The sequence below is a fragment of the Colius striatus genome, chromosome 3 (assembly GCF_028858725.1).
Source record: "Colius striatus isolate bColStr4 chromosome 3, bColStr4.1.hap1, whole genome shotgun sequence".
Lineage (NCBI taxonomy): Eukaryota > Metazoa > Chordata > Aves > Coliiformes > Coliidae > Colius > Colius striatus.
The window spans coordinates 10,659,370-10,685,074 of NC_084761.1; the positions used below are offsets into that span (position 1 = coordinate 10,659,370).

The 25,705-nt window shown below is 44.3% G+C and overlaps 2 protein-coding genes across 2 annotated transcripts in view; one reads left to right on the forward strand and one right to left on the reverse strand.

Annotated features, from left to right (window-relative positions):
• The first annotated feature begins 3,164 nt into the window (after nucleotides 1-3,164).
• On the forward strand, nucleotides 3,165-18,853 carry BRI3 (brain protein I3). Its single transcript, XM_061992359.1, has 3 exons — nucleotides 3,165-3,446; nucleotides 5,060-5,174; nucleotides 18,465-18,853. Exons 1-3 carry the CDS (start codon nucleotides 3,281-3,283, stop codon nucleotides 18,595-18,597), a joined length of 414 nt encoding a protein of 137 aa, XP_061848343.1. The 5' UTR covers nucleotides 3,165-3,280; the 3' UTR covers nucleotides 18,598-18,853.
• Nucleotides 18,854-20,099: 1,246 nt separating this feature from the next.
• BAIAP2L1 (BAR/IMD domain containing adaptor protein 2 like 1) overlaps nucleotides 20,100-25,705 on the reverse strand; it is a 40,554-nt gene continuing 34,948 nt past the window's right edge. The window contains exons 12-14 of the mRNA XM_061992987.1: nucleotides 25,293-25,458; nucleotides 21,415-21,455; nucleotides 20,100-20,856 (exon numbers count right to left, since the gene is read on the reverse strand). Of these exons, the coding sequence (XP_061848971.1) occupies nucleotides 20,781-20,856; nucleotides 21,415-21,455; nucleotides 25,293-25,458 (283 nt within the window). The 3' untranslated portion in view covers nucleotides 20,100-20,780. The remainder of the gene's footprint in view (nucleotides 20,857-21,414; nucleotides 21,456-25,292; nucleotides 25,459-25,705) is intronic.

Sequence of the window (25,705 nt, forward strand, 5' to 3'; positions counted from 1 at the left end):
CGGCCCCGGACGCGGCCGCCATTGGGCGGAGAGGCGCCGCGGCTCGCGCGTTAGGCGGGGCCGGGCCGGGCCGGTGGTGCTGAGGCCCGTGGTGCTGAGGCGCGCAGCGGCTGCTGCGCGGGGCTGGCCCTGAGGGCAGGCGGCGTGCGATAGCACTGCGTTTACTCGTCATTCATCGGGAGCAAGGCGGCCTGAGGTGTAAGGAATGAGGCCACCTTCACTGTGGGAACTTGCAGCAGTGCAGCAGTAACACGGCAGCAGCCCTTTCCGCAGGGACAGCTAAGGTGCGATATACTTTATAGAACGGAATTGTCCTTTAAGCAAGAACAAGGAGACGAGTGTCTTGGGAAACAGCCTCTGGTGGTTAGAAGAAGGGGTTAATGCCCAGGCTCGAGTAACAGTGTTTAGGGTGGGATGACCATGAATCACCAGCCTCATTGCCTGACCCTGACTGCTCTGTATCCTTGAACAGGGAGCAGAGACTGATAAGGAGGGAACCTCATGCCTCTGAAGGCCCAAAGGCTGAAGGTGTCGAATTAGCATGAAGTCAGCAAACATCTGCAGCAACTGGGGGAAAGGTAAAGGTGTCAGGAGAGCACGACCATCAGCTCACAGCTCACCTACCCAGTTCATAGCCCAGACACAAAAGAAGAAGGTGGAGGCGATGAACTGAGCACGTGTACTCATTTACATGCTGGGTGAAGGACTAGGAACCAAGCACTTAAATAGAGCAACAATAAATATGTATTAGAATATAGTCTATGCTAAACAGCCCCAGTTCCCGCAGGCTTTCCTCATGAAGGAAGATGCTCCAGTCCCCTGATCACCTCGGTGGCTCTGCCTCTCAGTGGATCTGCAAATGAAAAGTATCTCTGCTCTTTGTGTATTGTAAAGATCTGTGGAAAAGCAGTTGTCAGGCCTTTTTCAAAAGGAACTGGCAGATCCATTGCAAATCCCGCCTGAGAAGTTTCTAGTGGCCTGTAGGTTCAAGTGATTTTGATGTGCAGAGGGTTGTGTTTGAAATGTTTGGTATACACAATAATTTCTCTAGAAAGACTCTCTAGTAGTCTTTTGATGGTTTCATTATTGTAACAAAACATTTTTGTGTTTAGATCCTAAGAAATTTTGTAAGATTTGTCATGGTTTTGACTCTGATATGTGTGACATCTATTCAATCCAGTTGCCATTTTTAGCAGGTGGAAACAAGACTTGTTGTTTTCCATGGGAACGGGATTGCAGAAAAAAATGAAGGAGCTTTTTACTGGGATTTTCTTACACTTTGAATCTCAGTGCTGTAATCCTTCGGGATGGCAGCATGAATGATTATGTGAGGAGTCATGTACAACCACTACAGCCGTTTTATGCTTAAGGAGGACCTTATATATGAAACCAAAGAAATGCTTTCCATGACACTGGCAGCACATAACTTTGTGGTCTGTACCCAGCTAACGAGTATGCTCGCTCTTCTATAGAAGTCTGTAATTTCCAAAACCTCATGTAATATTTATACCACTACAATTTCATTAAGCCAAAGCCTTCCTCAGAAGAGGAGCGGTCTTTAAAGGTCACTGAAAACAGTGAGTGATGCAAAGCAAGAGGGCAGGGATCCTCTCGCCATCATGTGATGCCGCCACTGGTTTGGATTTTTGGCCTTGTAATCTGCATCTGGATCTGTTTCAGGAGTTTGTTGGATTTTGAGATTAAACAATTTATTTTCTTTTTAATGTCCTCCCCGCCATGAAACGTGGCTCAACCTCCCCTGCTGCACGGGAGTGCTGGTGTGGGAGTCGCTGTGTTTGTACCTGTGGTGAAAGACCTGCCTGTGCATTTTTCAGAACAAAAGGTTTGGTGAATCAGACAGCTCAAGGGATGAAGGCGTGCAGGGAAGAGGCCCGAGTTTTAACTGTGATGAAAAAAACCATTTAAGATGCTTTCAGCATCTGGCCTGTGCTAGCCAACCTCTGTTCCTTCAGAAGCAGCTGAGCCTGGTCAAAGTGCTATTGAACTTGTTCCTTTAGTTTGCAGTACGGGATAAAGCACTATCCCCTCTGGTGTAGTCTTCCTTCCTTTTGTTCTTTAACTTCAGTGTTTCTTCCAACCGCGTGATTTTTCTTCTGCTTTTTCCTCCATCACTTTTCAAAAGCTTTCTCTCTTTTTTTCTTCCAACCGCGTGATTTTTCTTCTGCTTTTTCCTCCATCACTTTTCAAAAGCTTTCTCTCTTTTTTTGCAGCATTCCCGTTCCGTGCCACTGCCCCCAGTGCTCTCCCTTCCCGTTAACGCTCAACTGCAACTCTTCCCAGTGGGGCTGAAAGTTTGCAGAAGTCACAGCAGAACACAGCCCCGGTTCCTGCCCATTTGTGCCTTTTCTCACGCCGAGGGTTCTGTGCAAACGCGACCACACGCACACACACACACACACACTGACGCTCCATCTCCCCACCGCTCAGACGAACTCCTTTGCCCACTTTACGATTCAAGGCGGGTGTCAGCGCTGATAACCCGCAGCCCTCTTGCGGTGGCCGCTGTCGGGGTCCTCGCGGGTGGCGCAGACACTCGTGCCGGCCGGAGCGCTAGCTGAGGCCGAGCCGTGCTCGCCCTGTCCAGGCCGCCGTTTCCAGCAGGGACTGCACGTCGAGGGGGCGGCGCGGTACAAGCGAAGCGATGCAAAAAGGGGCCTCGGCGAGCCACGTGAAGAATCCATCCTCCATTTCCTTAGAAAATCATCTGCAGGCCCGGCCACTCGAGGTCGCATGCAGCAGCCCGCACCACTGGCGGCTGCTCCCGTCGCACGCCACAGGCCGCACGGCGAGGGCAGCCCTGCCGCAGCCACACGCCGCGGAGAGAAGCGACGAGGGTGGGCGGCTGCCGGGCAGGCGGCGGCGCGGCCCCTTTAAGGCCGAGGGTTCCCTGCGCCTCTCGGCGAGTCACCCCGCGCCGCCGGGGAGCGGCGTCACGTGGGGCGCAGTCTTGTGACCGGCCGCGAGCGCAGCAGCCGGGGCCGCGGTTGCGGGGCGCTCGGCGAGGGGCCGCCCGCGCGCCAGGCGCCGCTCAGCCGCTCGCAGCCCCCGCGCCGCCGGCCGCGAGCGCTCGGCCCCGAATGCGCGTGGCGCTGCCGCCGGGGCGCTCGCGCCGCCGCTGAGCTTCGGCGCCCCCGGGCGGGGCGGAGGGGCGGCGCCCGCCAAGTTGGGCGCTGAGGCGAAGGCGCCGCTTCCTCTTCGCCCTCGCAGCGCTCGCCGCTCGGCTCTGCTCCGCGGGGCCGGCAGCGCCGCCGCCCCCAGCATGGACAACAAGCCCCTGCTGCAGGAGCGGCCGCCCGCGTACAGCCCCGCCGCGCAGGGCGCGGGCTACGACTACGGGCAGAGCAACTACGGCACCATCCCCGCCCCGCAGCCCGGCTTCCAGCCGCCCCCGCCCTACCCGTACCCGGGCGCCGCGGCTGCCGCAGGTGGGTCTGAGGCGGCGGGGAGGGTTGGCCGCTGGCTTGCAGGGGGGGTGAGCTGGAGGGGCGAGAGGCCCCCGGCGTGTGGAGGAGAGCTTGAGCCCCGCATTCCCCTTCCCTGGGATGAGGGGCGGCTCTGGGGAGAGAGAGGCTGTACCCCCCACACCGTGTACCCCGAGGTGACGGGAGCGGGGAGGCGAGTCCGGGGGGCCGCAGGCCGGCGGCGCGCTGTAGAGAAGGGCCGTGGCCTGGGCCGCCGAGGGGCTGCCCGGCAGAAGCGGAGGAAACTCCTGAGTCTCCCGCGTGAGGTTTCCCTGCCAGGAGTGAGACGGGGGGAGCGGCTGCGTTTCCACGCTTACAGGGAGTGAGGGAGGAGGCGCGCAGGGCGCCCAGGTGTTCCAGGCGCCACCTCCCTTTCCCCTCCTTCCCTCGGTGCCTCCGAGCTGTAACGTGAGTTTGTTTCGCCCTCCCCAAAACACCGACAGAGTTTGCATGCACCCCTCAGGTGTGAGGGTTTTCTGGCTCAAAATGGCAAAGAGACATGGCAGTAAAACGGACCCCGAACTTGCACTTTTCTGTACATGCATTTCACTGCACTCTAGTTAATGTTTGGTTTTTTTCTGGTACACTTCGGTAGTCTTGGAGAGGCTTAAGCAGGTGAGTAGACACAGCACTTTTGTTAACTAATTGCCAGCAAAGAAAGAAGTAGCATCTCAGAAAAGACTGTAGAGATAAGGGAGTGTGTCAAAAGCATTGGATAGAATGTTGGGGCCACAGATCAATTTCCTGATAATAATGTGGAGCTTATTTTCCTACTGTACAAATGACACTGATTATTTTCTTTAAGTAGTGAGATTGGACTTCACAGGTGCATAACTCGATTTAAGAAAATCTGAGAACTGTATCCTGGAAGAGAAGCTCAAAATGGATTGTATCTGTACCTTGACTGTATGATTATGCTGGATACATCTAACCCTCCCTTTAAGAAGCATTTTCCTTTTTTAAATTTCAAATGCTAGTGCAGTAGTTAAGGGCTTGTGTTTTCTAACTACAGCTGTTAAAATGACACATTCACCAGCTAACAAGATGGGTTTTCTGAAAGGCTTTTTTTTCCCTGTGCTATGCAACCTGCTTCCTTTCCACTTGGATCTTCTCACTCCTACCTCTCTCTCAGATTATAAACATAATATAAGGAAGTTAAACTGGAAACCAGAGGAAGGTTCATTCTGTTTCAGCTAGTTTGCCTCCTGGAGTGGGACCCACCTCTGATACGTAATTCCCAGAAGTGAACACCGTGATCACTGTTTGTTTAAACTCTTATTTTTTCTGGCACTCAGTGTTGAAACAAATCCTCAAAGTTAATTATTAGCTCAGTGTTCTCTTTAGATGGTTAAATTGTATTGGATACTTGGGTTTATGAAGTGGATTTGCTATTAGATGTGCTGAGTAGTGTTTTCCAAGTGATTTTGGTAGAGCTTCTTGAAGTGCTCAATCAAGACTACATTTCTATTTATTTGTTTCCGTGTTCTTTTTTCCATAATTTTTAACTGTTACCATTGTTATTTGTGCTTTATGTGCAGTGACTGAGTTTTGTTGGTGCTTTTTTTTTTTTATTGTAGGGTATGCTGTTCCTCCACCGCCACCCCAGCCAAACTATTCGAGCACGTACACCATTATTCAACAGCCTGCTACCACCACTTCTGTAGTAGTAGTTGGTGGCTGTCCTGCCTGCAGGTAAAATAGCTCTCCACTTAAGAAATAAACTCAGTCTTGGCTTTTATTTTTTAAATTACAGTTATCTATATAGTTCCTTGGTTTTCAGTAGCTTGTCCTTCTCTGTGTGTGTGCCAGAATGGAATGAATTGAAAACTGCCAAAATTCAGCAGCCCAGTGCTTGAATTGATGTAGCATGAAATCGTTGTACGTATAAACACGAATCTGTTCTTTATGGTGGAGGAAGATCTGTAAGCAGTATTTTTAGTGAAAAGGCAGTTCAGTCACAGATATAAAGGGTCAGTTCTTGAGGGAGAGGATGACAGGAAGTCTTTTCTGAAGGGTGGTTGTGGGTAGCATGATTTTATTGTGAAACTTTGTGTAATCTGTGACCATAGTCATTTCTGGTCATACAGCTGTCCTGTGGCAGGGCTTCCGCTGCTCTGGTGTGTATCCCCGCTCCTAACATCCAGACCATGCAAAACCAGGCAGGGTGATTGTCAGTATTGCCTGAAAACATCGATGTTTTCAGGCTTTAAAAGATCTCTTACTTGAAAAGCCCTCGTATTGCAGAAGAATGGGGCAATCAGTAGCTTTGATTGAAAGTTAATCTGGTGAAGTAGTGAGAACCAGAAAAAGTGGTCAGCTGTTAGTTGGAGTTGCAGCAAAAGACCAGCTTCCTCCTTGAAGATCAACAGCCACAAAAAATGGGAAGCAGGCATTATGGTTCCACTTTAGTGCTGCAAGTCCCTTTGCACTTCTCAGTTCTTCTCATCCCAGGGTATTAACTAATGGGTGAGGGCAACTGTTGGTGTGGTTCAGCCTCTGGTGTGCGTGGCCAGCTCTGACTCAAATGCCGAATCATTCCCTGCTGTTAAAACATATGGGAGTTACCCTGTGGTGTCCTAAGAGGTGGCACTTCATTTTCTCCAAGTCTGAGCCCTTGTGTGTCCATTTTAAAAATGTTTAGGGAACAAACTGGGTAGAATAGCAGAAATGACACCAAGTTTCAGTGTGATGAGTGTGATAGAGATGATCCCAGTGTCAGAGGCTCTCGAGTGCCTTTTGGTTTTGTTAGACTGACGTTTGTCTGAGAGTACCTGCTTTCAAAGCTGGATTCAGATGAGAAGTATCATGTGGTGCTGCTTAAAAACAGGTGCCTGCTGAAATGCCAGTAGTTGAGGCTGAAAAACTTGTAGCAGGTAGAGCTATTGTTCTAGAAGCTGTATGTTTTAGTGAGGGAAAGTAATCACTAGGCTGTTCAGAGGATGTGGTAGATCCTGCCACCTGAGTAATTGCGTTAAAATGCCTACACTTAGCTCTGCCAGAAGACAGGAAAGATGTTTTGTGTTGCTTGGTGAAAGGCAGGCAGTGTGTATATACAGACCTGGGCCTAAGCCCTGTAAATGTCAAAATGTTTTACTGTAGAAGTGGTCTGCAAGAAAGATTGTTAGACTCTTGCTGCTATCCTTCAGGTTTTCTTCTTTTTTCTGGAAGTTCTCTTGGGATGTTCCAGGAAATAGCTTTGAAGCAATTGTGGGCAAGTAAAATAGCTAACTTGAGTCAAATTTGGGAGAGTTATCTTTTGTAAGGTGTTTTTAAAAAGTGTCCTCAGTTGAATAGTTCTCTGAAGTCCTCAGACTTGCTCTGTTGGAGGGGACATTGTGGACTCTTTCCTAAAAGCAAAATGCCCTCCACAAAAACCTTATTTACTCTTGGATCCTCAGGTTTTGTTTTAGACTGGCAGGGAGTGGAGAAGTTGTAGGGAGAGGTAAGACCCATTGAATACTAGGAGGCATAATATCACACTACTTAAACTGTAGGACTCTTCTCAACACTTCTTAAATGCTCTTGATCAGAAAGTCCAAAGGATGAGTAACTGGTCCCAAGGGTGTACCTAGTAATGGTGTGCCACAGTCCTCTTTGCACTATTACTATGGGGTTTTTTCCCCTAATTTTCTTCAGAGAACGAGCCAAAGTATCTAGGTAGGGAGGAAAAAAGTCAGATTGCTTAAGGAATTCGTAGTTTGGTACTTCAAGAGAAAGGACAGGATGGCTGAGTGGGAAGCATAATGTTAGAAACACTCATGGGAACATGTCAGAGTTCATGTTCTGGAAGGTTACACTGGCTGCTTAGAGAAGGAGCTTATAATCCTCTTTGACTTTTCAAGATCTTAAACATAGTTCTAGTTTACTTCCTTGACCTGGAAACCTGTTTTGTGAAGAATGCAACATGCAGTTACAACACTGAATAGAAAAGTTGTTTAAAGAGTATTAATAAGCCTAAAAAAGCTCTTAATAGCACATAAAAAACCTTCCTTATTATACTGTCAAGTCAGTCATCCTGTTACTTTTCTGATTTGATGCTGTGCTTGATTATGAGAAGTCCATCTGCCTTAGGTCATGTGGAAAGAGCTTGTGGCTGTGGAGTCATGTAACCAGTATTTCTACTGTCAGAAATACAAACTAATCTCTTGCACCGTGGCAGTTAGGAATGTTAGTAATTGAAATCAAAACAATTTCCAACTTAACATACGTGGCATTAAGGAGAAATACTCAGTGTTGCTCTGTTATTTGGGTAGGAGTCTAATACAGGCAGGAATGATCTTGGGATTAATAAACTAGCTACAATACAGGTGATCTTTGGACTTGATTTATGGTAGGAAGTAATAAAAAGCACAAATTACCTCCAGAAGAAACCTCTCTACAAGTAAGTAGTATGCTCATGGTCACTATGTAATTGCATTTTTTTTTCTGTCTTTGGAACATTGCTGCATCTGAGGGATGACACGACTCTCCTGTCCTGCAAGTGGTACCTCTTGCTGAGAGATTCATTAGATCATCTTAGTTCATTGGTCAGTGTTGATTTCTAATTACAGACTTCAGCATTAATGTGTGTTCCGTCCTTCCTTGCATTATTAAAATGTCTTGTGTGGTTGCAGTTTTGTTCTCTTAGTGTGAGTTTTTTCCCCCAGTCCTGATATACAGAGAATTAAGCTGAGATGCGGAATCTTGTCAGCTTTGTTGCTTGTAGTTTGACATCTGAGGATCGTCTAAGTTCTGCTTTTAAACTATTTTGCCTTCCCAAGTACAGACTGAGTCATTAAAGTCACTAACTTCAGAGATCCAGACATTTCATTATCTTTTTACCCTAGAGAATGCGGGCTGGTGCTTTCTCTTGTGGTCACTTTCATTTTCTTTTTCTCCCATCTGGTGGTCTTGGGTAGAACAAAGTGCACAAGAATGTTTGCTTTCCTACTACTGAGCAGAAACATCCTTTGAAAGCTGTGAAAACTTCATCTGATGTTTGCAAAAGATGATTCTTTCTAAGTCTGGGATGGAGCTTGTGATGAACCCTGTTGGGTTTTTGTTTTCCTGTTTAGCAAGTAATCAATTCTTTGGAAGAAGGATGAGGGGAAGGACTTAACACCACCGTCTTGGGGCAGCTTCCTCTTCTGACAGTTGTAAAACATATGCTTGAAGTATTCTAGTGGGTCCCGAATTAGAACAATGCTGAAGCTTCTTCCCGGACTGGATGATGAGACAAGTTTGTTATCACACCTCTTACAGCCTTCTCCCTGCCACAGTTTTTTGGGGACTTTTCTTGTTTGTTTGGGTTTTTTTTTGGAGGTGGGTGGTGGTGTGTTTTTTTGAGGTTTTTTTTGTTTGGGTTTTGGTTTGGGGTTTTTCTTTGACTTGACAAAGTAGTAAGTTCTCGTGTTTGGGTTTTCTTCAATAAGTGCACCTCTCCTGAGACAATAGACTCTTGAGAAGATTGTGCTTAGGTGATCAAGTACTTCAAAATTTCAGTCTTCTGGTTTTACATCAGTGACTCCAATGACAAATGGCTGTGTGGTTTGGTAGGAGACTATTCAGGGTAGAGGTTTTCTGTAGTTATTCACAACAATGATATTTAAACCTCATGTAACTATTAATGTAATTTTATACTATGTACTGGTTAAATATGAGGAATTAAAACCACCTCAGCTAGCTATTTAGAAAGCATGTCTGATATTCTGAGGAAATGCAGATTGTGGGTTTTAAGAGCAGGCTGATGTGCTAGAGATCCTTTTGTGTCTTGTGACTAAAGCCAACTTGGAAATACCATATCAATAGTGCTGTGAAGATGAAAAGCTCTAATAGTGCAGCAACTCCCAACCCTGCTTTTTGTCACTGAGCTGCTTGGCCTGTGCTGGGAATTGGTGTAGCTCCCTTGGCAGCGCTTGTAACTGTGTGCTGTTCAGGCAGGCTAGGCTGGCCATCCCTGCTCTGCTGTAATTCCGTGGCTGGAGCAGTTAGGGCGTGAAATTCACCAAAGATTTCTGCACGTGACTGCAAAGAAGAAAGCAAGCCTTACTGCAGCAGGCTTGAGCAGATGCCACGAGTCTGCCACTTGGAATTACTGATTAGGATTGCTGTGTAACTGCCCCCCACCCCCTGGCCCAACGCAGAGGCATGCAGCTGCTTAGCAGGAAGCCTTTTACCTAAGCCCTAAAGAGAGGAGGTGGGAAGCCTGATAATAGGGTCCCAAGTGGGAACAATTTTGCTGTTTCTGAGGATTTTTGTTCTACTGCTCTCAGCTGATTTGTGGACAACAATCAAAACACGTTTTTCATAATAAATGAGACTATGCAATGAATAAGTTACATCTGGAATGTAGTCCTTAATGGAACCGTATACAAATGATAAGCTGGTCTCTAGTGCCCAGTCTGTCTGATAGCTTTTATTTTTTGTTATTGGTGTCACCATTTGTCTTGGTGTCTGCATTCTGGTAGTCAGGATTTCTTTGAAGCAATGAGTGGTTCTGGGTGAGGGAAGGAAACTGGTCTTGCTTGTTGGTAACCAGAAGTGATACTGATTTTTAGCTCTGTTTGCAGATGAGTGAGGAAAAGCCACACCAGGTCCCAGTTTAGTTCATCATGGGTAGATGTCCACCATCTTCAGAGAATCTTAACTGACATGCCTAGCTTAATTTGCTAGGCTAGGCTGTTGGTGTGAAGCCATGAAGCTTGTCTCTTAATTAGTGTGTTCTCAGAACTGGAATTAAAGCAGTACTCCTACTGCATTAGAGCAGGCTGGTGATTTGTAGGCATTTCAGGAAAGGCAACAGCTAGATACAGGCAGTTCCCATTGCCAGAATTTCTTTGGCTCTGCAGCCAGCGCTCTGTATAGGAAGCGGAGCCTAAAGCAGAAGGAAGTTCAGATAAGTCTGTAAATACTGTGGTGTCTCTTACTTGAAGATGACTTTTAAGGATAATTGTGTTCACATACACATACAGCTGGTGTTGAGGAGGACAAGCCAATGGCTATGTATAGATTTGGGCTCCTTTCTGTGAATATGGATCAGCAACCATTCAGTGCCTTCAAGCTGAGGCTAGAGGAGCTGGCATCTCTCTTCTTGAAAACTAAAACTGTAAGCATCCCATTCTTCCTCAATAGTTGCATATATAATTGTCAGTTCTTGCTCTGCTTGCAGGTGAAATTTAAACATGCTTAACCAAGCTGCTGCTGTTGCATTAGCAAGGACAGACATAAAAAGCTCTCTATGTTTTTATGTTCAAAGTTAAACATTTGGTGTGCAGCTTGTCACTGGTCTGATGTTTCCATGGAAATCAGAGAACCACAGAATGGTGGGGGCTGGAAGGGACCTCTAGAGATCATCCAGTCCCAGCCCACTGCTAAAGCAGGTTCACCTTGATTGAGTCACTCAGGAACGTGTCCAGGTGGGTTTGGAAACCTCTGGAGAAGGAGACTCCACACCTTCCCTGGGCAGCCTGTCCCAAGGCTCCCTCACCTGAACGGGAAAGAAGTTTCTCCTTGTGTTCCAGCTTGTGCCTGTTATCCCTTGTCCTATCACTGGGCACTGCCGAAAAAGGACTCACCTCATCCTCTTGACATCTGCTCTTTAGGTATTTATAAGCATGGATACCATCCCCTCTGTCTTCTCTAGACTAAACAGCCCCAGATCTCTTAGTGTTTCCTGAGAGATATCGCTCTAGACGTCATCTCTAAGCACATAAAGGAAAAGAAGGTTATCTGGAGTAATCAGCGTGGATTCACCAAGGGGGAATCCTGCTTGACCAACCTGATAGCCTTCTATGTGGGTAAAACTGACTGGCTAGATCAGGGGAGAGCAGTGGATGATATCTACCTTGATTTCAGCAAGGCTTTTGACACTCCCATTACATCCTCATCAGAAGGCTCAGGCAGTGTGTCTTAGGTGAGTGGACGTTGAGGTGGATCGAGAGCTGGCTGAATGACAGAGCCCAGAGGATGGTGTCTACAGCACTGAGTCAAGTTGGAGGCCTGTGGCCAGTGGAGTTACACAGGGATTGGTTCTGGGACCAGTCTTGTTCAACATCTTCATCAGCAACCTCGATGAGGGGACAGAGTGTGCCCTCTGCAGGTTCCCTGATGGCACCAAACTGGGAGGACTGGCTGATACACTGGAAATCTAAAGATAAAGCCTCAATCATCCTCAGTGGCAGGAAGCATTGGATATTGATCTGAAAATTCCCCTGGCTGGATCAGTGAGGGAGTATGTGTGTAGAAGATGGCTGGAGACACCCTTAAGTGAAGTGCACTTTTTTTTCAGGTCTTGCAAAGCTTGTCGTAGAACCAAACCGTCTCTGATTAGCTGGGATAGCCTGTTGGGTTTTACTTGTAAAGGATTAAAAATGTCAATAAACACACACTTCAATACTGTGGTGTAGTGTAAAGTCTAAAAATGCACGTATTAAATTGTACTGATGCTGTGTTTGAAGATCTTGCTATCAGCCCTCTGACCCTGAGCATTTGACTTAAGATACTAACGTTTTAAGATTTATTTTCAAGAAGGGGTTTGTCTGAGAAGTAATTTGGTTTTAAGTAGTTGTCAGTGGGAATAATTGACCTTACTTTATGGAGCTGGCAGCTGCAGTTATAGTTTAAATCCAAGATGCTGCTTGCAGTATAAATAAACCTTTCCACTTTATTTTTAGATTGGGAGTGGTGTAGTTATAATCAGCTTTTATGTGATTTATGCTGTAGAACAAAACTCATGTCTGGTTACATTAGTGAATCTACAGTTTGAATATGGAATCTCTAATTGCCCTGCAGCTCAGGTGAGATACACAAGCAAGAACCCAAATATTCATTTTCTCCTTTATAAGAATTATTTTCTTCTCCTTCTAACTTTGGTAACTGGCTAAGCAGTAACTGGTTAAGTGTTCATCCAAAATTGGTGGTGACACAAATTACCAGAAGCCAGTAAGTGTTTGTGATGTTAACGCTGTGGTAGCCATCACACACTACTGTAGCCGGGGTAGGAGCTGGCTCTGAAACAGCAGGTACGTGGTGGGGTCACAAAGGTACAGTTCTGCTCAGCTTTCCAAAGGAGCCTCTCCTGGAGCTGCCTTGGTCTGCTGCCTGGCTGTGCTGTCCCTGTGCTGCCCTGTTGCTGGCCCAGCAGGGCTTGCTGTGGCCCTCCTGTTCCTTTGCCCTGGGTCTGGGTTTCAACATGGATGGCAATTTTTTCTTTTTAAATTGGCATTTTGCGTTACCACAAAACACTTCTGAGTAACTCTGCTTAGGGGGAAGGGAGTTGAAAATAAATGCTATGTGAAGTGTCAGGGACATCTGCTGACCAATAGACTTGGGCCTTGCAAGCTGATTAAGAGGGTTGATTGTAATGGGTTAGACAGCAGCTTTCTGTGCTTGGGTTTACAGCTAGTTGGGGCTGACCAGAAATATCCCAGTTGGTCCCTCTCTCTAATGTTTAATTAGCGTGTTTATTCTCTTAAAGTCAGATCAAAATGAGGCACATGTACTCTTAACTAACACTGGCTTACTTGTCACAAACATAGATTTTTTTGGGGCAGGAGTGGAATATGGAATTGTTAGGAGACAATGAGAAGATCTAAAAGCACTCTGAAAGCTGGAGCTGAGTGCCTGCAGGAAGGGAGTGCTCAGCCCCTGCGCGTGACAGAGACAGCACTGGGGTAACAGCCAAACCAGGCAGGAGATACAATAGCCTTAACTGCTGTGTACTGAACTTAGGATGTGTTTTCCAAAATGATGTTATTTTTGGTGTCATTGAAACGCCTGGAAAAGGGACTTTGCCTTTCGTGGTAGTACTGAAAACTGCCTGTTTAATTACTCAGAAACATCTAGACTGTGTCTGAGCCTCTCAGTACATCTAGTATGCTATTGGATTAACCTATGGAGGAGAGGAAAAGAGAGGCCTGACCTCCTGAGCTTCTACTGTTGATTTTTATTTGACCTGAGGGTGCTCAGCGTTTCATGCATTTCTGCAAGTATAAATTCCCATACTCACCTTCTGCATCCAGGCTGGCCATTTTTGGCTGAACACTAGTGTGTTTTCTGTCACTACCTGTAACCAGTCTGGCCACCTAAACAATTTTGGATCACTTTGCATTGCAGTTCTATTAGCAGATTCCTCCCAGGAGATGACACTTTTAGTAGCACACCATTTTCCATGCTGAATGAAGTCGAAGATATGAGAGCCTTGTTTACTGACTCCATTCTTTAATTGCAGTCTAACTTTGAGGGTCACTTGCAATGTAGTTCTACAGTTTTAGTGTCCAGATGTGCTTTAGGCAAAGAGGTTGTGCAGCAAAGCAATGGTGCTAAAGCTTTCTTGTGGGCCTAAGGCCGTGCTACATAACCCCTTCTCATGCAACAATGTGCTCAGGTAGGAAGTCTCTGAAGCAAAGGTTAATAGGAGGCTTTTCAACTCTGCTGTGGAAGTCAGTGTAATAAAAGCATCTCTGCTTAAGTTGGTATGCTCTGGACTCAGCCTAGCAAGCAGGTTTGGATGTTTTCTGGCACAGGCTAATGGTATTAAGGTGGTTTGGGATTAGGACTTGAAAACTGGGTAGCCGTGGTAAATTGATGGGAACTACTATTTTTCTTTCCTTTTGACTTTCTCTTCCTAATCCACATATTTTCTTTCTTTTTATAAATGAGGACCAAAGCTGTATACCATGGTCTGGATGAAGCATTAATAATACAGAGCGTAGGGGGATGAGCTTACTTCATGGCCTTTTTTCTAGTAGTGACAGTGAGTGCTCTTCTGTTCGGAATTTTTCAGTAACACCTGATTTCTTTCCCTGTTTTGCCCCTTGGCATTGCCCTCACTGGGGGGTCTCTGTGGTAAGAGGGGAAGGGAAGCTGGCACTGCTTCCATGACTTTAAGTTCCTTTAGCAGGACACTCGACACACACTACAAAGAAATACTACCCGAGCTGAGCAAATCTAGCGCCTGTAGTTTCTGAGTGCTGTTTGCTGAGATGAGGCAGGGCAAGTGCTGTGAGTCAGTGACTGATGCGCCAAGACAAGGGTGAGTTTCTGCATTGCTGCAGAAATGGCTGGGCTCCTCCTGTCTGCTGGCAGAGAGTGCAGTGTGTCAGCACTCTGTGGAGGTACAGACACGTTGCACGCCTTGAGGGGGGGATGTGATGCCACTGGATGTTCTTGTCCTGAAGGCAGCAGAAGGGTCAGGGCTGGCTGATGGCACACAGCACTCTGCTCATCATGCCAGCAGGAAACGCTGGCACTACAAGCTGGACAGATGCAGGCCTTGCCAAACCTGACCTACAGAAGGCAGCTGTGGTAACCTGTATCACAGAGACAAGCAATAGTGCCGTTTCCAAGAAACTTGCTCTTGCTGATGCCAAGTGTGTCTGTAATCGGTCGGTATTAAAACTTGTCGTAGAAAAAACAGGACTGGAAGTGGGATTCTGTGTGTGAAGTCCATGTATTCTCTAAGTCTGCAGCTTGTTGTGGCAAGAGTCAGTAACTTGAGTGAAACAAAGCCCTGGTTGGTACGCTGAGCCAGCTGCCCGCTGGAGCAGCCTGTTTGGTTAGGTCTTGTTGGCACATCCTTTTGGAGAGGTAAAGAAATCTATAAAGACAACACTTCATTGTTACCTTAGGCTCCATTTCTTAAATGTTATTTTTGCTTCAGCTGGAGAGCAAGATACTACTGACAGCACAACTATTGTTCAAAGTGCTCAGGAAATGTTAGGGGGTTTTAGCGCCTCGAGGATTAACAACAGTACCTGTGAGTGATGTGCCAGAACCGTTGTCCTTTACACCGTGTGCCAGCTGTAATAGTGTGCTGAATGTGGCAGTTCCATCCAGGAGAAATGTTTGTCAGTTTGGGCAGTACCATGGATAACTTTTATTTTAGGCCAGTGTTAATCTCTAGAGTTATGATTTGGTAGCAGAGGTATGGGAATAGGAGCTAAAAGGAACTGCAGAGAGAGAGGAGAAGCTTTTTCTATGTTTAAAGAGACTTTTCTGAAGTGGTTGGGAGTTGTGGGGAAAACAAGGTGGCACCAACTGCACTGAAATGGACTCTAAAAAATGTGTTCCAGCTCTGGGAAAAAGGATAGGATCTGAAGTCCTGGAAGGCTTGCCATAAAAGCAGAAAACTTCTGCAGAGCTTCTCTCATTGTTCTTATCTCTCTGGATACACAGATGTCAGTGTTCAAGAATAATCTTACATTGTTGTGGGAAAATAAAGTGTTTGCGCTGATGGATGGAACTCTGGTAGTGCACGTGCTCAGCAAAGAGCAGAGGGGATGATGTTATGCTGTGTTTGTAGGAGTAGCCACAGAGCTGCACAGGCTGCTTTGGGGCAGTGCTGAGACTAGAATCCATGTGGTGATTTGAGCACTAGTCTGCATCTCTTCACTTGTTGCCTTAGAGGAGTGTTGAGGATATGAAATGATAAAACTACTGCTGGGGTTAAGTGTACCCTGACAATACATTTATACTAAATATAAAGTTGACTCCTATCGCAGGAAGTCTGTAACCAGAAATAAAGTTCATCAAAAGGACTGATGCTGAAAGCTTCAGCTGAACATGAAGTTGTGTAAGCAGCAAATATCAAGAACACTTGGAAAAGCCTTTTGGCTTCTTGTGCTGGTTGAGGGGAAGGGAAATGGTTCTGAAGTTTAATAAAGTAGTAAACTGCAGTGAGAAAATGGATCTTTGTATCTTCCATCTCTCTGTTTACATGTACAATAGGTTGTCTGTGACTCCTCTGGAGGGGAAAAACAACTTGTTGGCCTTGGCACCTTCCTTGTAGCATGTATTTCAAGGTCACTTAGTTCTGTTTCTGTTGACTTTAACTGGACCAGGTCATCTAAGAGGACACATTCTGTTCAAGTGTTTTGCCAGACTCCAAATCTTGACTATTTAGTACAGCTGCTCAAATTTCCAAAGTCTGATTACTCAGGCTTTACTGTCTGTTATTATTCTGAGGAATGTTTAGGCACAGCACTTCAGAAGGAAGTCAGGGTATGCAGGTAGAATTCAGCTGTCACTGAACTGTGCTGAAGCAGAATTCCTCCTGTAGGGTGGTCATTCAGTCAGGACTCAGTTGAAGCCAAATGACACCAGCAGTAGTTTCTCCTGCAGTTCTAAAGGGGCATCAGTTTTTGGAAGTAGAAGCTAGGAACACCTACTGAGGGTTATTTTAATAGTGATGCGTGTTTGGCCTTTGAACTTTCCTAGCTACCAGAAATAAACCTGTTAAACAGCTTATGACAGTCGTGCTGCACCTCTGAGCTGTTCTGGTGACTTAGGAAGTCTGAATGTGAGTAGTTAGCATAGTCCTCTACACACTTACTTAATTGGCCCCTTCCACAATAAGGTGCTGACATGTGAAATACTCATTCACTGCAAATCTACAGTTGGATTTTTTTGTTGTTGTTGTTTTAAATCCTCCTTATGCTGCTGAACTGATGAGAGCCCTAAATGCCCAGTGCATCTGGCCCCTTGCATGGTTGTTGTATTGACCTGTGCTTTCTGAAGAGGGAGGTTCTCTCAGATGTGCTGGAATGCAACTGCAGGAACTAGACTTGGTGTATTAATTTGAAGTAACAGACTGAAACCAAACCTATTTGCATCCCGACGTCTGTAGTGGTTTTTACTCGCTGAAAGCACGAGCTGTGATAGGAAAGTAGATAAAGGGCCTCTACAAAGAAAGAGGTAGCAGTGTAGCTTTGCAGGCCTCAACTGAGCTTTGCAGCCAGGTGGTGTAGCAGGTCTCTTCTGGGCTTTTCAGAACTTTATAATGCTGGGAAGTGGCAGAAATGTGTAAAACAATACATTGTGACAGACTGGTTTGAAGATGTATTCAACAGGGGCTAGGTGAGAAAAGTAAAACTAAAGTTTACAGGACTCCTCTGTCTCTATTGTGAACACAAACAGCTGGATAGTTCACTGGACACCCATAACCAGCTACACAACCCTCTGTGCATTGAAGCCTTTCTCTTAGGAAGAAGCTGACAAAAAGCACCAAAGCATTCAGAAAACAAGGATTATTTTTTGTTCTGAGGGGCCTCTGGTGCACACATTCAGTGGGAGACTTGGGGCTGAGTGAGCTGAGATGGTTCACCCGGATTATTGCAGAAACTAGGTATGCAAAGCACATGACACAAGAGTGATTGCTGCCTTTTGTGACCTAAAAAGATGAGAGATGGAGCTGTCTGGTGTGCAGTAACCACTGTAACAACACTGGTACAGTTACATCTTTAGCACTGTAACATTCCAGAAGACATAAATTATATTAAAAGTAGGCTTCTTTCCATTTTTGTGAGAGTAAACTTCAGTGATATAAAGGTTTAGTTCTAGGAAATTCTGTACAGAAAAACTTGACCTCAGGACGGGCTAGCAAGGACTGAAGCATGATACTTGCCTACAGTCTCTGTCCTAAATGTCTGATCCTTGTGCAGTTATGTGGCCAGGTCCATGGAGCTAGGCTGCAAGGATGCAGAAGAGCCAGCTTTCAGATCCTCTAGGGACCACCGATGGCAGCAGAGCACAGGCTTCCACGTTAAAGCCTTCTGCATTGAGGGCTCATGGGGCATGTTCCTACTGCATGGCAGGTGCTGCCCCTGCTCTTGGGTGCATCCAGGTGAACCAGCGTTTGGAACTGATGCAAGTGTTGGGAAGTGTGGTGGGGATGTCTTGCTCTAAGTACCAGTCCTGGATTGCAGTGATTCCAAGAAGTCCAGGAAACTAACCAGCTAGTTTGAATTAAACCTTCTTATCTACAGGCTGATCACCTGCAAATTTCCTGTTTTTCCTTAAGTGGTGTAATGAAAAATCTCCTGCTGCAAGCTATGAAAATAAAGCCCTTTTAAAGGGCAACTCTCCCTCTCCCTCCCCAACCCTCTTTGTACTTTATCTTGCTATATTAAATGGTGTGGGTTTTAGTAGCTGCCAGATCACAAAGTGGTAACCTTGGGGCAAAAGTGGTGGATGTCCTTGACTAAGACTGTTTTCCCTTTTTTGCAGGGTTGGCGTGTTGGAGGACACCTTCACCTGTCTCGGTGTTTTGTGTGCCATTGTATTCTTTCCAATTGGGATTCTGTTCTGTCTTGCACTGAGGCAGAGAAGATGTCCTAATTGCGGGGCAGCTTTTGGCTAAGGGGAGGAATGTGGACGTGCTTATGGAAGCTACAACTCTTAGCATACTCTTTCTAATGTAAATGTCATGTACAATCATCTTATTTGCTTCAGATCTGTTTTGTAAAGTGTGAAGAAACTTAGTCTTTTGCATGTAATTTAAACTTAATCTTTTATGAACATGTGCATTGCAAAACATGAAAACCTGACTTGTTTTCCATGTTTAGTGGCACCTGTTGAAAACTAAATAAAACTGCTTTTCCTTTTGCAATCCTCAACTTGTGGCTGGATTATTAAGTACGTGACCAATGGCTCTGATAAGGTGTGGCCTGAAAGTGGTGTTAGTAATCCTAGCTACAAGGGATAAATATCTACTAGAATCATTATGATAAAAAAGACCTGTTTTAGGGCTGTGCTTGTTTAAGCACAGGGGGTGTTTTGTAAGAAACTGTTGCCAGTGCTGTATGTGTTTCTGCTCTGTCAGTGGCCAGCCTCTGGTGGCTTCTGAAGGCACTAGCAAGAGCAAACAGTAAGTGCTCTATTTGAATTAGTGAAGGTTTTGCATAAGGGGACAGGTGAGCTCTAAGGGTGGCAGTGGCAGGGTCTTGTCTGATGTAGCAGAAGGTTTGTGTCACTGGAATAGGTGACAAGAGTAATTTCTGACTCCAGCAGAGCACTGCTGTAGAAGCAGGGGTGAAGTACTGTCACCTGGGAGCTGCTTTCAGTAAAGACTTGGGCATTTTGGATTATTTAACTCTGATACTGAGCTAGAGAAAGCTTATAGAGTCCAGCTGGACTTGTCTCTAAGATGCTTTAGAAAACTGGCTCAAGTGTAAGTCAGCCTTCTGAAAAGTTGGTGTTTCAAAATGGGATCACAGATATTCCTGCAAGGTTCCAGAGCACATGAAGTGTCCTCAGCCTTGAACTTGAGCGGCAGGGTGAGAGGAGGAGGCGGAATGAGCAGACTCCCTGTCTGCAGCCATCACATGCTCATATACTATTTTTTGATATTAAGTAACTGAAAGGCATTTCACATGACTTGAATTCCCTGTTTATAGCAGAAGCAACAAAATGGATATCCAGAGGGTGCTGTGGGACACAGGTACAGATGTAAAGCAGAGTGACTGAGAGTAAGGAGTAATTGGTGCCAGAGTCACAGTGCAAACGTTATACAACAGAAATATCACCTGAACTGTAGTGATACGACAGCCAAGGCTGATGCAGAGCAAAGAGGCAGGTTCTAACATTCCAGGCTGGTTTCTGAGATGGTCAGTACTGTAGGAATAGTCAGACAAGTTGTAGTGCTGTTGACTTCAGAAAATCTGTGCCTGTGGTAACAGACTGTACAACTGCTTGTGACTGGAGTGAAAAGCTGCATTTCACCTAATTCAGATCCAGGGACAGGCTCCTTAACCAAAAATTTTTTCAAACTTAATCTGTTTTTCATTTGTGAAAGGCTGCAGCAATGGAGTAACTTCAAGGCAGCTTTTTTAATCAGAATTTGAGAAGAAAATCATGGCACTGGTTTATTATGACTTTTTATAAGACTAAAGTTTGACAACATGTTTTAAAGAAAGTTATAACTGAAGAATGTGGACAGTACATTAGATCTAAAATAGGTTTATGTTAACAGTGTAGATTTTATCTGAACATTAAGGAAAGCATTGCAAATTGTCTATTCTTAAAGGATAATTATTTATTTATAACCTAGGATATCTTTCTTAAACAAAATAATGTATCATCACTTTATACAGGCAATTCTCTATTCTGAAATAAGGCAGTTGTTACATTGTTCTATCTGAAAATCATCTTTTACTTATTTCCTAAGTGGCAGATGGAGGCTTACTATATTCTAGAACTTACCATTGCAGTTTCCAAATCATGAATGCCAAATATTCAGATTGGTGAGCTATGAGATAGGCTGGTCTGCCAAAGTAGCCAAACTAGCTCCAGTATTTTCACAATTCCTACTACAACAAGAGGCATACTGTAGAATCAAGCCAAAATGCTCAAACATTAGCCCAAAGCAAATTACCTCCTTAGAAAGTATAGGTTTTAAAAAAAATCATCAGCAATCCATTCCAGGATGAATCTATTGTACAGTAATTACAATTACATCATTTTTTAGAACAAGTTTAGAGAGTAGTTGTCATTACTGAAAATGGTGTTTATAAGGAGGAAGTACATGAGTGTGGAATGTTATATTCATCGAATAATTGGTGCTGATCTGTCATTTGTTACTGTTGGTCTGAGTTTCACAGTTGCAAAGGGATTTTCTCCGCTGAAAAGAAATGCATAAAGTTACTAGAAGGCTTGCTGCAGTACAACCCCAAATCTAAGCCATGCAGTTTCTTCATCCAAGGTGCTGGAAGACTAAAGGATTCTGTGCAACTCTTAGTTTAACGTGAGTTTTTAAAACAAACTCACTTGTTTTAGATTCACTTTGTACTGATCCAACACTTTATCCAAAAGTTGAAGTCCAGGTGACCTGGATTGTGTTTGGTTTTTTTTTAAAAACAGCTCTCAGTCTTCAAAGGCTTTTGGTTTTAACCCTTAGAAGAGAGTTTAAATTCTGCTCCCCGTCAAACTACCAGAGAAATGCTTCTTTCTCTGAGAAGGGTCCGTGCCAGTGTATTACCCGGTGCCACTCTTGAGACAAGTGCAACCAATTTTAGCCAAATGTTTTACCAGTCCTTAGGAAAGGTCACAGTAGTTTCAGGTAAGAAATCCATATTTCCCCTCACAATCACTACAACAATATAAGCCTACGTAAAACCTACATAAAATCTATATATAAAACAGAACTAAATTAGTATCAAATCTTTTAAAAACCCCATACCTTAGAAAAGGTGGTTTTACAATGCCATTCAGATCAGGTTTCTGTAAGAGAAAATGCACACAGAGTTTCAGAAACATGCTGCAGATGCCCTTGCTCCGGAGGAGAGACCTTGGCAGTCAAGCAGGCTAAAACACTTAGCTATTGAGAATAATTCTTGTGTTTTTCAGGTGAACTGTAGAGAAGGAGTTGCACTAATTATTCAGTTTATATGGCTGTTTCCGATACGTGAAACTTTACTGCTAAACAGAGGCCTGTAGCCTTTCCTTCTCAGGCACACCAGCTGTTTTAACAGTATTTCTCTATTATTCAGGACCAAATTCGCCAGGGTTCTTCAATTGTGAGTCCAATTAAATTGCTTGTGTAGATCAGTCAGAATTAGGGCTAATTAGCCCTTAAAATTAGAGTGAATGAAAGCCTGAATTACATGCTACCTCTTACTGAACACCAAGTGTCCTCAAAGCTCTATTAAGTGCTAAAGTCTTTTTTAGTTGCTGCTGTTCAGTATGGCACTGTCCTACATAACACAGCATGAACAATGGGACTTGCAAGAACCACTCCCCATCTTTCCTCCTTAAAATCCTGAGCTGTTTTTTCTGTATATTCTAAACCAAAACTAAGGTGTCTCAGTGAATCATTTCCTGCTCCTGCATGAGCGACAGTGTGAGAATACTCACATGTGTGTAAATTCTGTATGAGAACAAAACCCAGCCTGGTATAGTGTGTGCATCTTGCTGGTATAATGTTGAGGTTATTTCCAAATAATGGTGATGAGGGGGGGCTGGTGATTTGCCCAGAAATTGAAAGACAAGGAAGTTCTTAACTTTCAAAGAATGAAAGTAAATAGTGACTTTGGAGCAAAAGCTTGTGTGCAAGAGCAGTGACTCTGCTCTGCAGTTCCCTTCTTTTGTGTAACAGCAGGTAAGCAGCACAGAGTCACTGTAGAAAGGCAGCTGCTATGAGTTACATACGAATCTAAACAAGAGTTGCTGTTGGTTTTATACTCCCAGAATTCCCAGTGTTTTTTAAGGTCTTGCTTTCCTTTTGGAAATTCAGAATCTCAATAAAGATGTATTTGTTTTCCATTCCTAAGAGGCTGTCAGGCCATTCTGTCCTCCTAAGAGAACACTGTTGTAATGAGAGTCCTATCCTAGTCTGTCAACTAAAGGATCTGCCATTCCTCTTGGTTGTTCAGTTCAACAGGAGTGTTAGTCCAAAAGGCTTCATTCCACAGCCCTGTCAACTAACTGCTGTGGAATGAACAGAACCGCCCTTAAGGTGAGAACCCCTCCTGAGAGCTGACTGCGGACGGTTAGCCACAGTAAAGACCCCAGCATAGCGGTACTGAGACAAGTTAACAGTTCCCTAACATTAAAGCTCTCTACTGTAATGTCACCTTTTCCTTGTCACAGGACAAAGGACTCCTTGTACTGCTTGCTCGGCAGCTTCCACAGGCTGATACATCTTTGATCTACTGTGAACATGGTGACATTTGAAGGACACGTTGATCCATCGGTCTCACCAGCTGGTCACAGCAAAATTTGACATTACATCATCGTTACGCCTCATTGCTGCCCCATCCAGAAATGAGAACCACCAATGTGTCAAAATATAGATGCCTGTCTTCCTAATCAGCTTAGAAGTTCTCAGATATTTGATTTGAAAGTGGTTGAACACTAAAATTTAGATCTTAATTCTTAATTTTATGCACTGGAAGAGCTTAATTCCTCATAGAAAAATGTCCTAGAAACATGACGTCACTGCACAAATGATACACTTCCTACACAGCAAGGTTCATTACTGAGAAATTGAACCACTTAACTGAATGTGGATTTAGGAATTCTGTGTACAAATATATATGTTAATATTGGACTCTTCTGATAAAAAAGAGAAAAATCAGTTAAGCTTCTAAATAGATATATTTAGATAAGGAAAAAAAAACCCCAAACCATACTAGTCTAGTCTAAATAGGGTAAGATCTCTAACTGAGGAAAGAGCTTCACAAGTATCTGTCAAGCCACTTTCATCCTTTTTGTCAGGAAAGACTCTTTAACTCTGCTTCTAGTACTTCATGCATTAAGGAACACAGGTTTTCCTGTAATGGAAAGCACAAGCCTTTTTTTCCCCTGTTCTGCCAGAGGAAAGATACTTCTTTTCTTTCAGTTTCTGTATTTGCAAGTGATGCTTTGGCAGTAGTTAGCAGAATGTGCCTCTGCTGCATCTATAGCTGCTCTTCTGGAATAGCTGCAGAGGGGCTTTACAGAGCCAAGCACAACTGGAGGGAACGTTTCCAAAAGGCCTGACAGCAATTTTTCACATTTTTTGTATTTGTAAAGTTGAGGTGACCTGTTCTTTCAAGAACTAGTTAGAAGTCTGAGGTGATTACCCACTATTTACTTGGGAAAGAAAATGAATATGATTTCCTTTCTTCCCCTTTGTTAAAGTTCTTTCTCCATGCTTCTGAAATGCAGATAATAATTCAGATGTTACTGAGATGTAATTTGTGTACTGCTTGTGTCTTCCCATATGGTAGCTTTTTCTCGAGTTATCAAGTGAATGTTTCTATTTTTGCTTATTTTGAACACAGTTCATTCTCTTTGCTTGTCAACATATCCAAGCCTTGTTAACCTCCTCCAGTGCCTAATATCTTTAAGTAAAAAATGCCGTAGATAGACCTGACGTCCTAACAGTAGACTAAAATGAAACGGGAGAGGAAGATTAATTGAAGACAGCCATTGTTTCCTGATGCTTTTCCATTTTACAGGAGTACTGTTATACATATTCTGTCATCCTTTGAACTGAAATGGATATTCTCACCATTAATCATGATGTGATGAACAAACATCTGGTTTTTGCTTTTTAAGTTCCTTTCATTAATTTTAGTTCCATAAAGTACAAGTTTACAGAGGCCACTTCAGTTTTTACAGTATGATTCAACAGATTTCTTAGAAAACAGAAACATCTGTCAGAAGGAGAACCCAAAAGTTACTCAGATGTTACAATGATACACAAAACCTTTTGGCCATACTGATCAATAATGTTACTTTTTTAGCTATTGGCAGCCAACTAGAGGATTCCTCACCTCTGAGAAATTTGCTGTGGCACCTGCTGACAGAATGTTGCATCTTTGTTTGGTACAGGCTCTCAATTTTAGCAGTGGCAACCATATTTTTAATATATATAATCAGAGGAAGTTCTTTGCCATCAAAATGTGATCTCTGCTTCAAGAGACTAAGTCTCAAGAATGTTTATCACCACTGGATACACACCAGCAAAATATTTAAACAATCGCCAAGGAAGAGACTTCATTAGTCTTCATTTTGAATCACTGTTTGAATGCCAACTTAATAGCAGAAATACTGGCTTTCTATAGCATTATCTAGTCATAAAAATGTGTTTCTACTTCTACTCAGCTGTGGTTTTGTGAATACAGAGGTTTGTTAGTACCTGTGTCCCTCAGTGACATCTGCAAAACCAACACTCTTTCATGGGGTTGCATTAAGCATTCCTGAACTCAGAGCTTCTGCTGCTTTAAATCTCCTGTTCCACTGCAGCTCTCAATTCACTTCAGATGATGGATTTGTACAACTTTCTGTAGGAATTTATTTTCCTGTTTCACAGATTGTATTCCTGAGAAGTCTGCTATGCAGGGTAAGCCTCCTAGGACCCTTAGTTCTATCCTTGAACAATTCTTCTCCCTTCCTATTACTACAGATGGAATGAAATACCAGAAAGCCACAGCTCTCCTGAGACAGCTGCAGCCGAGGGCCACTGAAGTAGCTAAGGCAGAACAGTCCAGGGCCTCACTGAAGAGCTTACTGAAGTAGGTCAAGAGAAGTAAGCAGGGCAGAACGTTTGGCTTCATGGTACTGATTACTCACCGGAGCTGCAGTTTCTGGTCTGTCGGTTGGTGTTTTAACAGTGGTACCTTTGGCAGGCTCCATTCTTTTATCTGTTTCTAAAGACCCCAGATAGTCTGGTGGTGGGAGGACAACGTCACCTTTTTCCACAAGATTTACAGAACTCATACTTCGGATTGGTGCAGGGCTGCAAGATAGAACCAACAAAGAATGTTTGCACTTCCTATTAATAGATCTCTCTCACTTTAGCCCCAGGAAAGCACAAAAATGCATGAGCTGAAAGTTAATGAAGCCTAACAACCTCGTTGAAGTCAGGGGGACTCTACATTATAAAGCTGGGTCTTTGTGTAACCATTAAAATATGTTAGTGTAACCAAGGGATCATACTGAACTGTTAGAAAGTATTTACTGTAGGTGTTACTGAACAACAAAGA

Coding starts and splice junctions, on each gene's coding strand:
- BRI3 (XM_061992359.1), top strand. CDS start 3,281: ATGGACAACAAGCCCCTGCTGCAGGAGCGGCCGCCCGCGTACAGCCCC. Junction 3,447..5,059: donor GGGCGCCGCGGCTGCCGCAG/GTGGGTCTGAGG, acceptor TTTTTATTGTAG/GGTATGCTGTTCCTCCACCG. Junction 5,175..18,464: donor GGTGGCTGTCCTGCCTGCAG/GTAAAATAGCTC, acceptor CCTTTTTTGCAG/GGTTGGCGTGTTGGAGGACA.